Source organism: Camellia sinensis, chromosome 12, assembly GCF_055761805.1.
Source record: "Camellia sinensis isolate YWXY chromosome 12, ASM5576180v1, whole genome shotgun sequence".
NCBI lineage: Eukaryota > Viridiplantae > Streptophyta > Magnoliopsida > Ericales > Theaceae > Camellia > Camellia sinensis.
Genome location: NC_138972.1, coordinates 64,544,762 through 64,567,658, shown reverse-complemented (window position 1 = coordinate 64,567,658; position 22,897 = coordinate 64,544,762). Strand labels below are relative to the sequence as shown.

At 39.6% G+C, this 22,897-nt stretch overlaps 1 protein-coding gene across 1 annotated transcript; it reads left to right on the top strand.

Moving 5' to 3' along the window:
* On the top strand, window positions 1–22,111 carry LOC114313541 (uncharacterized). The gene is made up of 6 exons (XM_082898835.1): window positions 1–458; window positions 1,415–1,585; window positions 5,841–6,074; window positions 7,545–7,634; window positions 9,692–9,811; window positions 21,842–22,111. Exons 1-6 carry the CDS (start codon window positions 279–281, stop codon window positions 21,884–21,886), a joined length of 840 nt encoding a protein of 279 aa, XP_082754961.1. The 5' UTR covers window positions 1–278; the 3' UTR covers window positions 21,887–22,111.
* The last annotated feature ends 786 nt before the right edge of the window (window positions 22,112–22,897 follow it).

The following is a 22,897-nucleotide window of genomic DNA, read 5'->3' as shown; positions in this document are numbered from 1 at the left end:
TTTTTAGCCATGAAACTCAACCTATGTGTATATTAAATGTTTAAAATATAATTTTTTATTAAATTTAATAACTAACATACATATTTTTTTGTCAGTTTTACTTTTGAAGTAGATAAATAATTTAAATTAAAAATAAATCAAAAATTATGATTTAAATTGAAAAATTAAAAACTTTGTTAATATTTTTTTATTTTTTTTTAATATGTTTAAAATTTGTTAAAAGAGAGGGTTTTGAACATTACCAGTGGCAGCAGCAAGCAGAGGAAAGTGGGAGCAAAATGGAGGGAGAGGCACTGATATACCTGCAGCTGCACAAGCTATCAACCATAAAGTCCCAAGAAGACCTCCAACACATCCTCTCAACTCTTTGGAATACCAGAAAAACCGGTCTCTCTGCCCCCGACAAATCTTCCCTTCGGTCTCTCCTCAATCTTCCTTCCTCCGCCGAACTCGATCCTGTAATCTCTCTCTCTCTCTCTATCTCTTTTCAAACAATTTTTATTTTATTTATTTATTTTTCAATTCTGTGAGTTTTGGTTTTGAAACGCAAAAGGTAGGTTGCAATCCAAGAAATGCAGAGAAAACAGTGCCAAATTTTGCTTGATTTGTTTAGAGTTCAAACAATTACAGTGAAATGGAGAAAAAATTGTTGGGTTAGCTAACAATAACACTAAATTTTCCCAGAAAATCTTGGGGTTTATATACTATGAAAATATTTCAGCCCTGCAATTTATGTACATATTTATAAAACAAATCTAGTGCTGCATTGTTTCATAGCATTTTTTAAAAGACCTGTTTTAGCAATTTTTAAATTTTATTTTCTGTTTTGTGGTTTTGGTTTTCAAAGCACAGGAAATTCACTCCAAGAAATGTAGAGAAAACACTACCAGTTTTGTTTGATTTTTTTTAGAGCTCTAAGAAGTAAGTACTACAGTGAAGCTAATTTAGAGCTAGTATGGATATGTACTTTTCTACTTCTTTTTTTATATATTTCTTTTTTTTTTTAATTTTAATTTTTAACTAATCTATTGCTGCATTGTTTCTTCCCATTTTTGAAAAACCTGTTATAATAATTTATTTTGTTATCAGTTAAACAATTTTGATTGTTGCCCATCTGCACCCAAAAAAAGGCCGAAACAGCAAATCTTTCACTTTGCAATACTGTCTTTAGGACATATTAATCTTGGGTCTCTTTTACTTCCCTCTGTGGTGGACCGTTGGTTCTCTTTTTTATTGTACTTTTTTGTTGTATGTTAATAATATTTTGTTTGTTGCTATGGATATTACTTCGCTTGTATTCTTATTTTTTCTATCCAGTTCTATAATCCATCCATAATCTCCCTCTCCCCCCCCCCCCCCCTCTCTCTTTTAAACCAGCTTTGGCATATAAATAATGTACAATTTCTGACCGTAGGTTCTGGCATGCCTTCGTTCGCTTATTAGAAAATGTGTAAATGAGAACTTCACCGGTGATGATATTCTGAAGCTCTTTCCACCTGATCTGCCTCTTGATTTGCAAAGCACTCTTATTCTGTTATTCCAGAAATATCAGGACCAGTGGAAAGAAGAAATGTCCAGAGAGCAGGTGATGCTTCTCTAACTTGTTTATTATAATAGGTACAATATTTATAGTAGAATTTGTTGGATGTGTGTGTGTCTTTGTGTCTTGCATATGTAGCATATTTGACAATGGGAACATTTATTGGTTGATTTTTAAATTTGAACTCGTAGCTTTGTTAGATTGTTCACATTACAGACCCACTAACTAGAAGTAGCAGGCTGCACTTTAAAAACAGAACTAGGTGACTCACACGTTCTAAAATTTTATGTGCATATATTTGAAGATTGTAGCCTGTTATGGTATATACTTCCGTTGAAGGCTCCTTGACGTGTTATTGTCATCATGATAGCATTCAATGATTCCTGCCAGTGTAAAATGAAACTAGGGAAGAAGGGATTTTCTGAGAAGAAAAATCTTGTTAATTATTTGATTTTCTCAACATAAATGTTTTACATTGGGAAATGTTTGGTGCAAAATTTTCTTCTATTGTAGTTCTTAATTGAATCTTTGAAAATAATTACTTAGGTTTACACACTTAAAAGTATTTATACTTGCACTACATGCACGTATGTGATTGTTGAGATACGTATTTCTATAATATATTAATACTTGAGGGTAGTTTAATTATTTGTCATTTGCTTCACTTTTCTTAGGGTATCATTGTTTATTAGGTTCTTTTGTATTATGTAATTTTCTTAGGCAATAACTGTGCAGCCATTAAGTCCTTTTTCTCTTTTCCAATCTCTGCTAACATGGTATTAGAGCTTGGACTTTTCTGAAACCATAGTTACCAAAATCATTGTCATCATCGTTGGAATTGTTGTCAACCAGATCCATTGGCAAATCATTTCTCTCCGTTGGCGTTTGACTTCATCGCCAATCAAATTTGAAACACTAGTTGGATGACCTTCCTTTGAACCGTAGCTAACAGCCTCCTCAGTTCACCTCACAATTCGAACCTAGACCATTGGAGCCTCAACAAACAGGTCGAACTAGTTGGAACCTCTTTTCTCTCTTTCGATCATCACAAACTCTTGCCGCCATCAGTCATGGAATCTCCTTCTTCATAATTGAAATTCCAGCCCCAGTGTTCGTCTCGAAAGGAATTGATAACAGATTGTAATGACTTAGTGGGTAGAAGAACACCTTTCCTACTAATAGGACCTGAAAATTCGTTGACTGAGACAATATGTGGTGTAACAGGAGTTGAAGTAGACAAAAGATATGAATTACCAGACATATGAGAGCAAGCTCTGGAATCTATGAGCCAAGGTTGGGGTGAATTGGCTACACATGCAATATTACCTGAATAAGCCAAGGTGGCAGTAAAAGACGAGGGAAGAAATGTTTGGACAAACTCAACATGATTACTAATCTGAGTAGTGAGTGCATTATGAGAATCAAAAGCAGGAGTCACACATCCATGAGTGGAAATTTGTTGTGGCAGTGTAGCACAATGGTTCAGTATGGTTAGTGGAAACACAATGGTCACACTTATTACCATGTCCATGTGAACCACCACCACAAGAACCACCTTGAGAATCAAGCTTACCAAGGCCATCACAAAATCACTGCAAGAACTATCCCCTCTTCAATTGCTAGAAACTAAAGTTGAAGATGCTAGTGAAGAGGTAGTGGCTATAGTCTCACTAGCAAGCAAATGATCTTTAAAGCCCTGCAAATTTGAATCGAATCTAGACAGCCATGATGCAATCATAAACTTTTCCCAAGGTTGCTTTTGTTTTGTTGTTTCAACTCAGTGGTAAAAAGCCTGTGTTGTGATAACCGATCTCACAAATTTTTTTGGAGTGCTGTGATAGCCAGACAACTGTTGTCGATACTGCTTATTGGTAAAAAAATCTTCTCACATATTTGAGAAACATTACTTTGATGTGAAAAAGAGTCTGCAAGAGAATCCCAAATTTGTTTAAGAGACTCACAAAGATCAACTTTGCTTTGGGCTTTTGTGTCTAATCCTTTTAGAGGAGTTCTATTTTTCTTGATTTCTAGGGATTGGGCTGCTATTTGCCGTTCCTAGTTTTGGGCTTTTTTGTTTTTGTTTTTGTTTTTGTTGTTGTTCTAGAACTTCTTGTTTGAGGACTCCTTGTCTTTCTCTTTTCTTGATTGTGCTTAATAATATTCTTCATTGCTTTTTCAAAAAAAAAAAAAAAAAGGGGTTCCAAACTGTAGCACAGCTTCTCACATATTAATCAAATTCCCACTCAACCAATCATCATGTGTGGAATCCCCTTGCGAGGGAGGTAGGACTATAATAAATTTCACTCTTTTTCCTGTGCAGAAATACTTTACTGGCATGTGCCCATGCCAAATAAATCAATCCTTTCAATTTCTTCATGGTGGTCGATTTTGGTAAATCATCATCTTGAAGTAAAGGGAGTTTTGCTCAGCCATAGTAGATCAACCAAGCCAACAAGTTTACAAAAGCAAAAATCTTGTACCAAACCCCATTGTGAACCAACATATGCACTACCAAAGCAAAGGAGGTCCAGACCCAGCCAAGGATAACCAACCAATCAGAGAACAAGGCCATAGGAAGAGCCAAACAATGCAAATAGGGCGAGAACTTGACTGCCAAACACAACTTCTCTCATTGCCAACACCAAAAAAAAACCCAAGATCACCACATCATCAAAAAAACACCAAAAGAGACTTGTACAATGTATTTTGGCCCCATAGAAGGAATCCCAATCATCAAACTGTATGGACCAGTCTACATATTGCGGATCAAAAAATAGGGGTAAAAACCTGAAAATGCTTTGAAATAGAAAAGTTGCAACAAACAGCCTCAAAAAAAGGAAAAAGAAAAATCACAATAATTATCAGGAGGGAAGGGAGAGAGAATTCAGGGAGGGTACTCACCGGACATTGGCTGTTGATGTCATCATAGGTTGCTGACATCAACACTCTGTTGTTATGTGTCAACAGTCTTTGGAGATCTGTTATGGCTTCTAGGATTGGTATAGCTTTGATACCAAGTTGAAGTGTAACATACAAAGAGAAGGGCAGAGAAATAAGAGAAGACAAGGAGAGAATTAGACAAATAGCTTTTCGGTATTCTATCAAATCCTCCACCTTGGCACATTTTTATTAAAACAATAGAAGATTAAAATAGTGCCCTTATCACAACATAAGCACTTGAATACTCTAACAGTATGCAAGTGGCTCTAGATTGGCTCACTTGGTTGTTGCAACAATCATGCTATTGAAAACTTTATCTTACCCAAACTCTGACAGAAAGCTTTGGCATGTTCTTGTGGGGCTACAAGTACAAGTCTACAATTAAGAAATGTCAAAGAACCTGATAAGTCTAGCTCACTTATCAAAACTAAACAAGCAAAAATCCAATGCATTCTATTATGTTCATGTGTTGTACCCTTTCAAGGAAACATATGTCGTCATTCATGAGTCTACTTAGGTGAGCTCACTAAAGATCGAGCTCAGCTCGTCTATGAAACAAGTCTTGAAATTGAGATGGAGCTGGGCTCATTTCTGTGTTGAATGAGTTTGAAGGCACACTGACAAGTGTTTTGTGAACAACTCACTTATTTGCAGCCCCAGTTAGATCTAAATCTGAACTCGAATTAGAGAATGCTGGTTCAAGTCTAAGGGCAGACAATTAAAATTTTGCCAATGGTTAGGTTTATATCCAGTCTACCTCTACCCAACACCCTGGCTTGTAGGGGACCTGTGTTGGGGAATAGTCTAAATGAGACACCACAAAAATGCTTTGAAAAGGGTGGGACTTGAGAGAGAGCGAGAGAGATGGGAATAGAATGGAAAAGTCCAGGCCCTGGTTGTAAGAGGAGTTATAATATAAACATCAATTCCAATTGTTCCCTATGGTTATGGACATATAATATTTATATATGCTTTGTTCAAAGCTTGTTGAGTCCAGCTTAAGATTGCTTGGACTCAGCTCATTATAAAGTGAACCTTAAATGCTGCTCACAGTTGTTTTTATTTTTTATTTTTTCAGTTGAACAAATCATTTCCAAGCTGAGAGCTGCTTGGCTCATTTTCTGGCTCTCTTATTAAAATTTTGAAGCTTAAGTAAATAATAAATATTCGTACATATTATAGATAGTCTTTCAAGATTCTGGAGTCTGATTAGGCAATAATTTTGAAGTGACTTTTGAATTCTGCTGGTCCACCCCATTTTGAATGCCGAGTTTTTATGTGCATGGTTAACTATTTACTTACCCTTGTCTTTTTTCTACTGTTATTTGATTATTGTATTGTTCATTTGCAACTTTGCCAGCATCTATTGCCAAGGACTAGTGTCTCCCACCAGGTCAATGTGGGTTTTCTACCTTCTTTCACATCTTTCCCCCTAACAGAAAATTTTGCATCACTGTGGCCTCGGCAAGATGATCCCATTAATCGGTTTAGTCGAAATGATTTTGGGGCTTCTACACCAATCACTGCTGAAATTAGTCTGTCACACATGGCTTCGATCCCTCTCCAGCCAAATGTTGGTCCTACTGACAATCTGGTATGTTGAATAAAAAGTTAATTTTTACTCCTCATTGCTTTTATATTATTCAATTTAGTGTCTTCATGTTAGTTTGTAATAAGAATGCATTTCATGGAATGTCCTCTTCTTTTGTTTATTATTATTATTATTATTATTATTATTATTTTTTAATTTGAATTTTAATGCTACCTCTGTGATATCCTAGCTTGTCCTTGTAATGTTGTGTGTTTGGCATGGTATCAGAGCTCATATTAGGAGAGGCCTTCGGTTCAAGTCTCTCCATTTGTATTTGTTTCCCTGTTTGCATTTTGTTCCTCTACATGTTTGGATATTTGCATCTCCACATGCAAGATGGAGTTGCATATGTGGGAGGGTATTGGAGAGTTTGATATACATTGTTGGATTCCTTTTCTAACAACTTGGGACTAGTGGTGATCTAACGAAGATCACAGACAATGCGAGAATCTGATTATGAAGTTATAATTGAAAAATCTAGTCCATACTTTTCCTCAAAACCCACATATTAAGGAGAGAGAAACTAAAACCTTATAATTAGTACAGATGAGGCAATTGCAGGCGATGTGAGACACATTCCAACACACCCTCCTGGACCACGACATACAGTAGCCGGACAAACGGCACACCAGTCATAGGCCCAACCAAGCTTTGATACCAAATTGAAAAGCCCAGCCCACATTTATCCTTAAAATACAGGTATTAAGGAGATGGAAACTGAAGCCTTACAACCAGCACAGATGAGGCAACTCCAGGTGATGTGAGATACATTCTAACAATTATCATATTTTATTTGTGAGTGAAGCATATGAAACCTGTATGATTTGCATTAATTATTTTGGAGAGACGTTCAATGATGCTAGTCCCATTGTGTCATTCCTTCTATAAATATAAAAATAAAATAGATCCAATTGCTAAGCCAATTGTTTAAAGTGTCAAAAGTTTCATGTCATGTGTCAAGAACCCTAATGCCCAGTTGTGAATGTTTTTGAGAGAAATTGAGCTTCTGCCAATATCCTAGATTCAAATTTTGTTCAATTATGTCCAACGATTGAGCACTTAGTAACTTTAATCATATCTCAATTGATGTTCATTTCCATGCAAAATTAAATGTCTTTGTTCCTTTGTAACTGACGGTTGTCATAAGAGACGTGACGTATTTCATTACTTTGATTCTCAAACAATATACTAGACTCTGTAATTTTTTAAGGATAACAAATTTTGTTTGTTTCTTTATTTTTTGTTTGAACTGTGTAGTTGCTTCAGTTTTAGAACTGTTACTTGTTCATTAACAAATTAAAAATTGCAAAAAACTAATAAGTTGAGCATCATTAATTTGTAACTACATTCATTGGAGCACACGCATTATTGTATGTGTAGAAGCAATGAAACTTGCAAGCTCACAACAATTTAGTTTTTTAATTTAGAACTGTGTTGTAGCTTTGTCTCAATATCTAATTTTTGTTGATGCAGGGAATTCTACCCCGACTCAAGTCAATGACATGGACCTTAGAGAATCGAAATAAAACACCAACTAATAGAGTTGCTGTCATCAGTCTTAAGGTATTCACATTAACAAAAGTCCAAATAGTGAAGTGCCTATTAGCTGTTTTTTAACTAACATACCAAGATGGTGACAGATTTTAGTTTGATGCATTTTCAAAATTGGGACTCCAGTGGAAGTTTGCATTCTTGGAAGTATATATTACATCAATGGAATGCCTACATGCAGAAAGACAGGCAGAACCTGAAAATCACTGAAATTACTAAAGATACTAAAAAATACTTTTAAAAACTCAAATTTTTATAAATTAATACATGAATATGTGCAAAGAATTCGGAAAAAAATGTTCATACACTCTGACTGTGTTGTGTTTAGTGTTTTATCTTTTACACAACGGGTCCCAAGCTTGGATAAGGATGGTTATGTGTTAGGCAGCCTGACAACAAGCACCTAAACATACCCATTAGATCCTTTACGAACATGAATCCTAATGTGAATATGCAAGTTTGGGTTAGGGCATTCTATGTAAGAGATTCATTGTGCTTGCATTTGAGCATTTCGAAACCTAAGGATATAACCCTTGACAAAGTGGAGAAACAAAAAAAGGGGTTTATGTAGTTGGCCCTACCTGAGTGGGACACAAGGCATAACCATTGACATAAAACAATAGGGCAAACTTCACTTTACCTCCTTTGTGGTTTGGGTCATGTGCGGTTTATCCCCCTAACGTTTAGAAATGTCCACACAACTCCCATATGGTTTGTGGACTAAAACGCAAACTAACTTCTATTAACAGAACAGGTAGATTGACCTTTTTACCCTCGTCTTCTTTCTCTCTCTTTTGAACGAAACCTACACACACACACACATTCTTTCTTCTTCCTCCCATTGTTGTCAACTATAGAAAATTCTGTCCCAACTTCGACAAGCACTCAAGCAGCACCTGCACACCTGCACACCAGCAAATCTCTTTACCAATTCTCATTTATTCATGTTGCTTTGGCACTAATGACGGTAATAACACATTGCTTTCACTGACCCAAACAAATTATCTCGACTATGTGTTGTGAAAGAATTGTTTTTTATCTATTAAATACATACATATATATATAGATAGATAGTTTGGCAACAAAGAAGTATTAGATTTAGACAACTAAAATCAAAGCAAAATAGATAGAAAAAGAGGGTGAGAGATTAATGTCTCACCAGAGGAGTGGAAGACCAAATCTAGGTATTAGCCCTTTTAAAAGTTGTAATTGATTAAACATTTGTCGAACTAGAGAAGAAGAAAAATAGAAATGCAGAAGAATAAGGAAAAATTTCACCGGATTCCATGGTGTGGCAGCTGTTTAGTAGCTTTTCATGTATAATTTTTCTTCTTTTTTTTTTTTTTTTTTTTCGTTACCATATCTGGGTATTGTCTCTTTTAAGAGTCTGTAATTGACTAAACATTTGTTAAACTAGAAAAGAAGAAAAATAGACATGCAGAAGAAGAAAGAAATTTTTTGCCGGAATCCATGGTGCTACCAACATTTAGTGGCTTTCATATAAATTTTTTTGTTTTGTTTTTTTGTTCATGAGTGACCCCTCCAACATTCTACCAATTTCTCGATGGGGGTGCAGTGTATGTGGGTTGGTGAAGTGATTATGCAGTGGGAGTGGTTTGATCATGGGGGAAGCTGCAAGTAGTGGAGGTTGATGAGCTGGAAAAAAGAAAAGAAGAATAAAGGAGGAGAAAAAGAGAAAAAAGGGAAAGCTGCTAATGGCTGAAATGAAAGCAGCAGAGAGAAATAATTGAATGGCATTGTTTATAAATTTGAAGATGTGCAAGGGGTATTTTCATCTTAAAAATAGTGTTACTCTCCCTGTAAGCGCATGACTCACACAATGTGTTATCTTGAACGGAAAAGCTAACTGTGCATTTTAATCCACAAACCGCATGGGGGTTATGTGGTCATTTTTAAACGTTAGGGGGGTAAATCGCACATGACCCAAACCACAGGGGATAGAGTGAAGTTTGCCCAAAACAATATATCTGACATTGCACATTTTGTAAGCATGATTCTGTCATCTGCCCAGCTGATAGACCCTATTTCTTTTTTCTTCTGCCTTCCAGCTGCAAGATTATACCAAATCTCCTTCAGGAGAGATGGAGGTGAAGTTTCAGCTTACCAAAGACACCCTTGAAGCTATGTTAAGATCAATGACTTACATCAGTGAACAGCTATCCACCCTCGTAAGCATGCTTTTGTTCTTTTTAATTTATGAGAAATTGTTGAAGAATAAAAGCATCTAAATTTGGATTTTACTGCTTTAATATTTGCGTGTTTCTAGTTTGGTAAACTTCCACTTCTATGTCCAAACCTTTTATTTTGTTTTAAAATTGATAACAAGGTAAATTTTTCAGTAAATAACATTATAGTCTTGTACTGGTGGCCTCTGGCCTCTGCACAAATGACTAGAAATTTCTTTAGTCTTTTTCGCCTCCCTCTGATTGGTTCTGAATGGTTTTCTTCTCCCTCTAATTCATTCTGAATTTGCCTTTTTTCTTCATGTCTCATAAGCCAAGAAGCACGAGCACAGGCACGTGACATGACATGAACAGACCAACATGACAATTTTAAAGCAATGCACAACATGATACGTGGGGACACACTCAAAATATGGTTTTATATATTTATTAGATGAATATTGTCTTTCAAAATTAGTAAAATATAAGACATAACACGAATTTCTAAAGATCAAAGGATAATGGATTAATAGGGTATAAATCTACATTGTTTTGTTTATTTATTTTTATTAGATCTTAAATTATTTTGTTAAAACTTATAATTTATTTTATGTGTCTAAGCAATGGGCACGTGTGTCTCCTAAGTGTCAAAAAAAGACGTATCAGAGTGAAAAATCTAAAAAAATAATAAGACATGTTTGGACATTTGTTTGACTAGCGAACACATAAACGTCACTTGAAAACATATTTTTTACATACATAATTTATTCAAAAACTGCAAGGAGGGATGAACGTTAGTACACCATGTATTTAAATGGCTATAACCCCTCACCTAAGCAAGCTCACCCAAAAAGTCAACTAATGAAAAGGAAGATTCACGAAAAATTTTAAATATGGAAAAAATTAATCGAGGAAGCTTTTGATCAATGTGTGGGTAGCTGTAACACCCTCAAAATAACAACATTAAACCCATCAATAAAGATATGCATTGATATGTAAAAGTTCCACATTCTTCCATTTATCAGAGTTCCATTACAAAAGTATTACAAGTTAACAACAAAAGCAAATGCCCTATGGGCTTACAGCTTTCCAAGTTAACACTTGGTTACAACAAAAGAGTACTAACTCATTTACACATTAAGCCCTTGGCTTGAATTTACATGTAATACATCAAAAAGTAAAACGACAAAAGTATGTCCGCCTCTAGCCTCCCAAGCTATGTCCTTGGAGGTGGCATGCTACCTGTACCTGAAAATGATATTCCCATATAGGGTGAGCCACAGCCCAGTAGAAATACACTAAACCAACCATGAACAATGACTAAAAGATTAGCAATTGATAGATGGCCAACCCTGATACATTCACATAAATCACATATTTATGTCATACGACTTATGAGTCCAAGTTACTTTTCATTTTCCCTTTTTCAACAGATAAGCATATAAGCTCTATCATTATTTCAACAGATATGTATAAAAACTATATCCCACATTCACAGATAAGCATATAAGCTATATCCACATTCTCAACAGACATGTATAACGACAATATCCCACATTCACAGATAAGCATATAAGCTGTATCCATACTTCACAAAGATAAACATATGAGCTCTATCTTCACTTCTCTAGACAAGCATATGAGCTGTATCTACGGAGTTCATCCCCTATCTTCTCCCAACACTATCCGGTTTAGAGGTACATCCCCCATCTTCCCCTAAACTGCGGAGTACATCCCCCATCTCCTCCTCTACACATAACGTATACAAACACATTGGTTCTATATACAATCACTCAATACATACAGTTAATTTATTCTATCAACCGTCAAATTCCATGACACATTCCATTGATTAGTTTCCGTTTGCCTAATCATCATGCATTGTCTACAACAATCACGACTATCCTCCACTGGTAGCCCAAAGCAATTATTTCTAAACAGAAAATAAATGTACAAATGGATATTCAATCAACATTTCATTCCGCTGAGTGATAAATAATTCAACTACACCCTTTACCCCTTTGCATTCCCAATCTCAACAATCTCATTTCATTTCCTCATTTCTCACAATTAATTATTCCAATTAATCAAACAATGTAATTAGGTCATTTCCATAATTAACATTTCAACCCTTAGGTCCCATTTTCATCAATGATTCAACATTTATTCCATTTCTCTATGCCAAACATGCACCTAGGTTTATTATGAATAAAACCCCAACTTTCGTAAAATAACACAAAAGTCCCAAACTTTCACCAAATTACCAAACCAACCCCAACATCTCAGAATACTAAAATTTAAAGACAAAATCCATAGAGAGGAGTAGGATATCCCTACCTCGAAGTTTGAGCCAAAAAGGAGATGAAGACTCGAAGATCAACGTGCTCCAAATCCAAACTTTTTCAGATTAAGTCGAAGCTCTCAACGCCCTCTATCTTTTTAACAAAGGTCCTAGGCTAGATTCACACTCTAGGGAGATCAAATCTTAGAGAGAGTATAGGTTTAGAGAGAGAGAGAGTCTCGGATCTAGGGTTTGAAAGAAAAAGAAAGTGAAAAACTGATGTTCAAAAACGCTACTGACCGCTGATATAAAACACGCTCGCTCGAGCGAAGCCTTTGTCGCTCGAGCGATCAGACACAGAAAACTCTCGCTCGAGCCAAGAAGTTCTCGCTCGAGCCGAAAACTCAGAAGTGCGCTCGAGCGAAAGAATGCTCGCTCGAGCTAACAACTCAAACCCTCAGGTCTGCAACCAGAAGCACGCTCGAGCGACAGACTTCTCGCTCGAGCGAAGAACAAACCAGACCGCTCGAGCGAAGAAAACTCGCTCGAGCCAAGAAATGCAACTCTCAGGTCCAGAACCAGACGCAATCGCTCGCTCGAGCGAAGCCACTCTGGCTCGATCCATCAGGCACGAACTTAACTCTCGCTCGAGCGACCAACTCCTCGCTCGAGCGAAGGTCCAAAAATCTGGGCAGCAGCACTAGGCTCCCAAACACAACCAACCTGTAACAAACCTGCCCAACACATCCTATAACTCAATATACAAAGTAAAAAGGATGCAAACAAGATAATAAACAACTACCAACATCCACGGACACATGTCCGGATCACTGTACAACAAGGGTAAACCCGGGATCGCTATAACCTCCCCCCCTTAAAGAATTTCGTCCCCGAAATTAAGCACAAGTTTTCAAAAACAAGTTTTTCTCCATTTTAAACAATGTTACACTTTAACATTCAACAATTCGACCCATTACCGGTCATCCCATCCCTTTAACAAGAGGCATTTCACAATATGTAAACAACATATGTACTTTCAACATGCATCAACATTACGCATTATCTTTCCAATTTCAACAATATATTCAACATATATAGTGTTATATTCAACTTCCATATGAGGCAAGTTCCAAAACATACTTCCAATAAACCAAAACATTTTCAATGTTTCACAACTTAAGACATATATAAAAGCTCTTAAGTTCAACAATAATTCAAAATTTAAATATAAGATTACATATCAACAAACAAGTCCGGATATTTTTCGCGGACTTCCAACTCACGTTCCCAAGTGGCTTCCTCCACTCCGTGATGTTTCCACAAGACTTTCACCAAAGGAATGGTCTTGCCACGTAGGACCTGATCCCGCCTATCCAAGACCCGAACCGGTCTCTCTTCATACGAGGCATCCTCACCTACCTCTAAATCGGTCCAATCCAACACATGTGATGGATCTGGCTCATACTTCTGAAGCATACTCACATGAAACACGTCATGCACTCCGGACAACTGCGGCGGTAAAGCTAACCGATAGGCAACCTCGCCAATCCTCTCGAGGATTTCAAAAGGCCCAATAAACCGAGGGGATAACTTTCCACTCTTCCCAAACCTCATCAAACCTCGCCTAGGTGATATCTTCAGAAAGACATGATCACCTACCTCAAACACCAAAGGTCTCCTCCTACGGTCGGCATAACTCTTTTGTCGACTCTGGGCTGTAACAAGCCTCCTACGGATAAGCTCAACTTTCTCCGTCGTCTCCCTAACCAACTCCGGACCCAACAAAGGTGCATCACCCACCTCGGCTCAACAAACTGGAGACCTACACGGTCGGCCATACAAGGCCTCAAACGGTGCCATACCGATGCTAGACTGGAAACTGTTGTTATAGGCAAACTCTACCAATGGCAAGTGCCTCTCCCACGTCCCGCTAAAGTCAAGGACACAACCCCGAAGCATATCCTCAAGGATCTGAATAGTACGCTCGGACTGCCCGTCAGTCTGAGGATGATAGGCCGTATCCAAGGCACTCTGCAAGCTCTGCCACAACCTAGCAGTAAAACGAGGATCTCTATCTGAGACGATCGTCACTGGAACCCCGTGCAATCTCACTATGTCCCGAATATACAAGTCGGCAAAGATGATCTACCGAATCTCTCACGCGCATAGGAATAAAGTGCGCCGACTTAGTCAACCGGTCTACAACCACCCAAATAGCATCACTACCCCGCTGAGTCCTCGAAAGACCTACAACGAAGTCCATAGTGACATGCTCCCACTTCCACTCGGCAATAGGCAAGGGTTGTAACAAACCCGCTGGCCTCTGATGCTCGGCCTTCACTTGCTGGCAAGTAAGGCACTTCGATACGAAAACAGCTACATCTCTCTTCATACCCAGCCACCAAAACTGGCGACCCAAATCCTGATACATCTTAGTACCTCCCGGATGCACCGCAAGGCGCGAATGGTGAAACTCTCGGAGTACCTCCTCTCGGCAAGACTTCGGTACAAACAAACGGTCTCGGTATCTCACACTCAGGTCGGGATACACCGTCAAACCCTTCTCAACTTTCCCACTGGAGATCTTCTCTCGGAGGGATTCTACCTCAAGGTCACCTCTCTGTGCCTCTAACACTCTAGTCACAAGTGTAGGCTGCGCAACAACAGAAAACAAGGCCGCAGCCTCAACAGATTCGCCCAGTAGCAAATCAAACTCACCAAGTGCACCCAACATCTCCCATTCCCGGATGGCTATACTAGCTACATCACTAATGGATTTCCTACTAAGGGCATCGGCCACAACATTGGCCTTTCCCGGATGATAGTGCAACTCAAAATCATAATCCTCGATGAACTCCATCCATCTCCTCTGCCTCAGATTCAAGTCTCTCTGGGTAAACAGATACTTCAAACTCTTGTGATCCGAGAATACCTCGAACCTCTCACCATAAAGGTAGTGCCTCCAAATTTTCAAGGCAAAGATCACTGCTGCTAACTCTAGGTCGTGTGTGGGGTAATTCTTCTCGTGTATTTTCAACTGACGTGAGCCATAAGTTACCACTTTCCCCTCTTGCATCAACACACAACCCAAACCCTCTCGTGAGGCATCACAATAAACCGCATAACCCAACCCTCTCTCCGGAATAATCAACACCGGAGCGGTGGTCAATCTAACTTTCAGCTCTTGGAACGACTTTTCACAAGTCTCACTCCACACAAACTTGACTCCCTTCCGAGTCAGTCTAGTCAACGGTAACGCTAACCTGGAGAAATCTTTCACAAACCGACGGTAATACCCAGCTAATCCCAGAAAACTGCGGATCTCAAACACACTCTTAGGCTGTGCCCAATCTTGCACTGCCTCAACCTTGGATGTATCAACAGACACCCCTTCCCCGGATACCACGTGGCCTAAGAATTTGACTTCCCTCAGCCAGAACTCACACTTTCCAAACTTGGCATACAGCCTATGGGCTCTAAGCAACTCAAGCACCACTCTCAAGTGTGCCTCGTGCTCCTCCTCAGAAGGCGAATAGATAAGGATGTCGTCCACAAAAACGACTACAAACCGATCCAAGAATTCCTGGAAGATCCGGTTCATCAAGTCCATAAAGACTGCCGGTGCATTGGTAAGCCCGAATGGCATCACCAGAAACTTGTAGTGGCCATACCGCGTACGGAATGCCGTCTTAGGAACATCCTCCTCCCTGACCCTCAACTGGTGGTAACCCGATCTCAAGTCTATCTTAGAGAAACAACGGGAACCCTTCAACTGGTCAAACAGGTCATCTATACGGGGGCATAGGATACTTATTCTTAACCGTAGCCCGATTCAACTTCCGGTAGTCAATACACAATCTCAAGGCACCATCTTTCTTTTTAACAAAGAGGGCCGGTGCTCCCCACGGCGAAACACTAGGGCGAACAAAGTCCTTATCGAGCAATTCCTGGAGCTGAACTTTCAACTCAACCAACTCTGCTGGAGCAAAACGGTAAGGTGCCATAGAAATCGGCGCCGTGCCAGGCACTAAATCAATAGAGAACTCTATCTCTCGGTGAGGTGGCAAACTAACAAGATCTTCGGGAAAGACATCCGAATACTCACAAACCACCCTCGGCAATACAATCTGGGTCTCATCACACTCACCACTCTCAAAGCTAGCAAGTAGACCACTAAGCTCACTTCGCCCTCTCGAATCATACCCCGGTGGCAAAACACTACCAACCCGGTCTCCCAAGAAATGAAACCACTCCCCGCTCAAGGTACATAACGTGACCCTCTGGCGGTAGCAATCAATAACAGCCCGGTATGACGATAGCCAGTCCATACCCAAAATAACATCAAAACCCTTCATGGGCATGACAACAAACGGAAAAAGAAGCCTATAGTCGGCGACCTCTATATCACGTCCTCTAACACCCTGTTTCAGGATCAACTCACCACCCAAAGGCGATACCACACAAATAGGAGATGCTAACTGTGTTAACTCCAATTCCAAAACAGATGCAAATGCAGCAGATACAAAAGAATGAGATGCACCCGTGTCAATCAACACACTAGCAACCGAGTTACAAAACAGAAAAGTACCTCTCACTACCGATGGAGCCGGTACTAAATCCTGCGCGGTAACAGCATACACGCGCCCCGTAGGCCCCTGGTCTACCTGCTCACCTATCGGAGCAAAAGACTGCTGCACAGACTGGGATGATGAAGCTCCCGGATTGGCCCTCGAGGCCTGCACAGACTGAGCTGGCTGAAAACCCTGCGTCTGCCTAGAACCAGACGCTCCCAAAGTGGCACTCAACTGCGGGCAAAACCTCTTCAGGTGCCCAGGCTGTCCACACTGATAACAAGACAAGGGCTGCCCCCTGCCCAAACTCTGACTCTGCGGTCTAGCTGAAGAAGCAGCAGCTCTCTGACCCCCACCCTTCTGCGGGCAAACTGAAACCTTGTGACCCAGCTGGCCACACTTGTAACAAGCAAACTCCCCCTGATTGCCTCTCCCCGAGCCTGCACTCGGCACTGGAAAAGTCGATCTAGATATTGCTCCCTGAGACTGCTGAGGGTTATAACCCCTCTGCCTCCTGCCATCACCCTGGCCATCTTGGCTCCTCTTGGAGCCCCTCTGCTCTTCCTCCTCTTCCTGCATCATAATTTCCATATGAGCAGCGGCATCTACCAGGTGTCTATACTCTCGGATGTAAGACCCACCAACTCTCAACTTGAGGCCCCGCCTTAACTTCCGCTCAAACTCATAGCAACGGCGTTCCTCAGACGCCACTAGTTCAGGTGCAAACCTGGACAGACTGGTAAAAGTAGCCTCAAACTCGGCCACTGACAAGCCCTGCTGTTTAAGCCGGCTAAACTGATCCCTCAGCTTCTCCCTAGCTGCTGCAGACAAAAACCTCTCCTGAAAAGCATTCACAAACGCCTCCCATGTACCACCAACACGAGCCTTCTCGTACTTCCACCATTGACCCGCATCCCCCTTCAGTTGGAAGGATGCCAAGGTCACTTTCAGTGCTCCGTCCTCGATGCCAAGCATCTCGAACGTCTTACTCATTTGCTCTAGCCACTCATCAGCCTTCAGTGGCTCCTTCGGATCCCCGATAAACTCATCCGGATTTGACCGGAAAAACTCCCTCTTCAAGAAAGAAGGCCCTGCCTCAGCTGCCTGATTCCCAGCTCTAAGAATACCCAAAGCTCCTGCTATCTCTCTGGCCAAGGCACCCATAGCCTGCTGACCTGCTGGCTCGGCCACATTGGCCTGGCCAACTCCCTCCTCCACTGCCGGAACCTCCTCCGGTAACAGTACCTCCTGCCTCGCAGGTCTACCACGCCTAGCACCTCTTCCTCGTCCTGACATCCTAATAAAGGTAATACAGAACGTTAGCACATTCATAAATGTGCCGAAACTAAACACTCACGTCCTAATGCATGGACAACTGTAATTCACTCCACGTAAGCACATAAACACATAAGCACTTACGAATTGCATTGATCAACCATGAACACATAAACACATAAATGTGCCGAAACTAAACACTCACGTCCCGAGGCGTTACTAGAGTTCCGGTTAGAAATAGCATTGATCAAGTGCTTTTCCAACAAGACTCCCAGAAACCCAAGGATCCAATCAACATCCTAGAAATTAAATCCCATACCCACATAGTCACATAAGCATGTTATCAATTAAGCACATAGCATATGATACTACATCTAAGTCTCTATCAAGCGAGACAAACCCATTGTGATCCTAATCACTTCCCACGTACCCAAAGTATTCGAACCCGGTACGCTCTGATACCAAGTTGTAACGCCCTCAAAATAACAACATTAAACCCATCAATAAAGATATGCATTGATATGTAAAAGTTCCACATTCTTCCATTTATCAGAGTTCCATTACAAAAGTATTACAAGTTAACAACAAAAGCAAATGCCCTATGGGCTTACAGCTTTCCAAGTTAACACTTGGTTACAACAAAAGAGTACTAACTCATTTACACATTAAGCCCTTGGCTTGAATTTACATGAAATACATCAAAAAGTAAAACGACAAAAGTATGTCTGCCTCTAGCCTCCCAAGCTATGTCCTTGGAGGTGGCATGCTACCTGTACCTGAAAATGATATTCCCATATAAGGTGAGCCATAGCCCAGTAGAAATACACTAAACCAACCATGAACAATGACTAAAAGATTAGCAATTGATAGATGGCCAACCCTGATACATTCACATAAATCACATATTTATGTCATACGACTTATGAGTCCAAGTTACTTTTCATTTTCCCTTTTTCAACAGATAAGCATATAAGCTCTATCATTAAGCATATAAGTTATATCCACATTCTCAACAGACATGTATAACGACAATATCCCACATTCACAGATAAGCATATAAGCTGTATCCATACTTCACAAAGATAAGCATATGAGCTCTATCTTCACTTCTCTAGACAAGCATATGAGCTGTATCTACGGAGTTCATCCCCTATCTTCTCCCAACACTATCCGGTTTAGAGGTACATCCCCCATCTTCCCCTAAACCGCGGAGTACATCCCCCATCTCCTCCTCTACACATAACGTATACAAACACATTGGTTCTATATACAATCACTCAATACATACAGTTAATGTATTCTATCAACCGTCAAATTCCATGACACATTCCATTGATTAGTTTCCGTTTGCCTAATCATCATGCATTGTCTACAACAATCACGACTATCCTCCACCGATAGCCCAAAGCAATTATTTCTAAACAGAAAATAAATGTACAAATGGATATTCAATCAACATTTCATTCCGGTGAGTGATAAATAATTCAACTACACCCTTTACCCCTTTGCATTCCCAATCTCAACAATCTCATTTCATTTCCTCATTTCTCACAATTAATTATTCCAATTAATCAAACAATGTAATTAGGTCATTTCTGTAATTAACATTTCAACCCTTAGGTTCCATTTTCATCAATGATTCAACATTTATTCTATTTCTCTATGCCAAACATGCACCTAGGTTTATTATGAATAAAACCCCAACTTTCGTAAAATAACACAAAAGCCCCAAACTTTCACCAAATTACCAAACCAACCCCAACATCTCAGAATACTAAAATTTAAAGACAAAATCCATAGAGAGGAGTAGGATATCCCTACCTTGAAGTTTGAGCCAAAAAGGAGATGAAGACTCGAAGATCAACGTGCTCCAAATCCAAACTTTTTCAGATTAAGTCGAAGCTCTCAACGCCCTCTATCTTTTTAACAAAGGCCCTAGGCTAGATTCACACTCTAGGGAGATCAAATCTTAGAGAGAGTGTAGGTTTAGAGAGAGAGTCTCGGATCTAGGGTTTGAAAGAAAAAGAAAGTGAAAAACTGATGTTCAAAAACGCTACTGACCGCTGATATAAAACACGCTCGCTTGAGCGAAGCCTTTGTCGCTCGAGCGATCAGACACAGAAAACTCTCGCTCGAGCCAAGAAGTTCTCGCTCGAGCCGAAAACTCAGAAGTGCGCTCGAGCGAAAGAATGCTCGCTCGAGCTAACAACTCAAACCCTCAGGTCTGCAACCAGAAGCACGCTCAAGCGACAGACTTCTCGCTCGAGCGAAGAACAAACCAGACCGCTCGAGCGAAGAAAACTCGCTCGAGCCAAGAAATGCAACTCTCAGGTCCAGAACCAGACGCAATCGCTCGCTCGAGCGAAGCCACTCTGGCTCGATCCATCAGGCACGAACTCAACTCTCGCTCGAGCGACCAACTCCTCGCTCGAGCGAAGGTCCAAAAATCTGGGCAGCAGCACTAGGCTCCCAAACACAACCAACCTGTAACAAACCTGCCCAACACATCCTATAACTCAATATACAAAGTAAAAAGGATGCAAACAAGATAATAAACAACTACCAACATCCACGGACACATGTCCGGATCACTGTACAACAAGGGTAAACCCGGGATCGCTATAGTAGCTGCAGCTCCTCAAAAGTGAGTCTATTACATTCCGTCCATGCACATGCTTTGATGATTCTCTTGGAAGGCAATTCCATCTCCATGACTGGTAAAAGGTACTAACTGAGGCCAGCATAACCCAAGTAGCACCAAAAATGGTTAACAGCAAATTCCATAACTATCATCACTTGACAATGAGAAGCAATTGGTGCACGGACTGCTCTGCAGTACATAGAACACCAGTTAGGAAGCAAGAATGCTCAAAAAAAAAAAAAAAAAAAGAGTTAGGAAGCAAGTTCCTTCTCTGAAGATGTCAACTCATGTCAACAGTTACTAAATAGATTCTATTACTACTATTGTTGTTGTTGTTGATAAAGATAAATGGAAAAAAAAAAAAAACAAACAAACAAACAAACAAACCTCCTAAAACTGGAATATGTGAGGTCATGACCAAGTAAGTTTGCAAAACCAAGAAACAGGGAGAATTAACCAAGAAGTTTATACAGTAGTCTCTCTAGAATACTGATCCATCTAAACTTTCTACGGCAGAGTCTCCCCTGTTTGTGACGATTTCTGTTACATCGATGGATGATCTAGAAAAACACTGAAAAAAGCAACCAAGAGCCTGTAAGAACTAAATATGAATTTTCTTGACAGTTGGAATACATCACCTATGAATCAATGACTTTCAGAATCATCTCTATATTGTTGAATGTCTTTTGCCCAATTGCTGGCAATCTTGCTCTTTGACATCTTCCCATTTAGTTTCTCTAAGGCCTGGTATATATGCCCTCTGTTTAGCTCTGGTGGTGTGCTTCCATAGATAAGGTAAAGATAACATTATCATATCAACCAATTGAGCTTATCTTCCCAACAAATTAGAAATTTGGATCAGCAGCAGCACATTAAAGTGTACAACATCTAAAGGCATTGGTCTAAGGCTTGTGTCCTTTTATGGCACTATTAACTGTTTATGGGGCCATGTGGAGGTTTTGTAGTCATGCCAAGGATGTGATGTAACTCCCATTAGAGAGAGCAATGCCTGAGTTGAGCTTTCTTAATTTTCTTTACCTTAAATTTTATGCATCACTTGGGCTAATCCTTTTTTTTGTCCTTAAATCCATATTGATACTTTATTTTTGGGCATAATCTAATTTACATAGAAGCAAACTCATTAAATCTTGCACAGAATTTGTTAATTGGTCTCTACTACAAAGAAAAAAGAAATAACAGGATTTTATTTTTGTATTGTGCTGTTTTTTCTTTTTCTTTTTTAAATATTTATTTTCTGTTTTGGTTAGGTTGGATCTTCTACGGAGCCCTTGCAGAAGAAACAGAGGCAGTGATCATTTTGTTTTTGTAATGTCGTAGTCATGATCAAAACACTATATTGCTGGCTTGAAATGCATGCAAGTGCCGTTTCAGCAGCAAGGAAAAACACAAATCGCAGGTGGCAACTAGCATTTGTGCCCAATGTTAACAGTTTGTATATGTTATTTTTGAATGCCCTCAAATTCAAATGTAATGATCAAATTTGTTTATATATTACTATTGGTGCGATGATTTGCCAAGTCCAAGAGAGCAGTAGTTCTATCTGCTTAGAAGTATTTCATAAAGGGCAAGGGAGCAAGCAGATATTGAATTTTGTCTGTTTGGTGCTCATAATTGATTTCATCTGTAATCTAACACCTAATTAGGAGGGCAGGCGTTGAACCCAACATGGTGTTGAGTTCGAAGATATATTTTACACGCGCGCACACACACACATCAGTCAATATTCTTTTCATCGTGTAACTGATCACAGTGAGGCCGTCGAACTCCCTTTGCATCTTCATCTGAGACTGTTATCTCCTACCCTAACATCATGTGGCTATTCCTCGTTGGATTCAGTGGCTGTCATACATGTCTAATGACTTTCTCTGTCCATTCGTTATTGCTCTCGCTGCCATCACACGGGCATCTGGAGGAACCTATAGTCTTTATAGGTTCCAAAATCAATTATCTGTAGGAATAATGAGGCTGTTGGAAGTAAGATTATATTGTCAAAGATATCAGAATATATAGAAGATACTAGAATATGTGGTGATTCCATGATTTGTACAAAGGGGAGTGTTTAAAATCTGAATGCGAAGGACTTGAACTCAGAACTTATTCTGATATCTTTGACAATACAAACTTATTTCCAACCGAAGCATGGTGTTGGCCAAAACCTCCGATGCTAAAATTAGCTATGTACCTTTTTTTAAGCCAGATGTTAGGAGGGTGTCATTTTTGTAGGTCAATTTTGTGCTGTTGGCACTATAGTGAATTTCAAAAGAGTTTTTGTTGGGACCCTTGTCTCAACAATCTCACGTGAC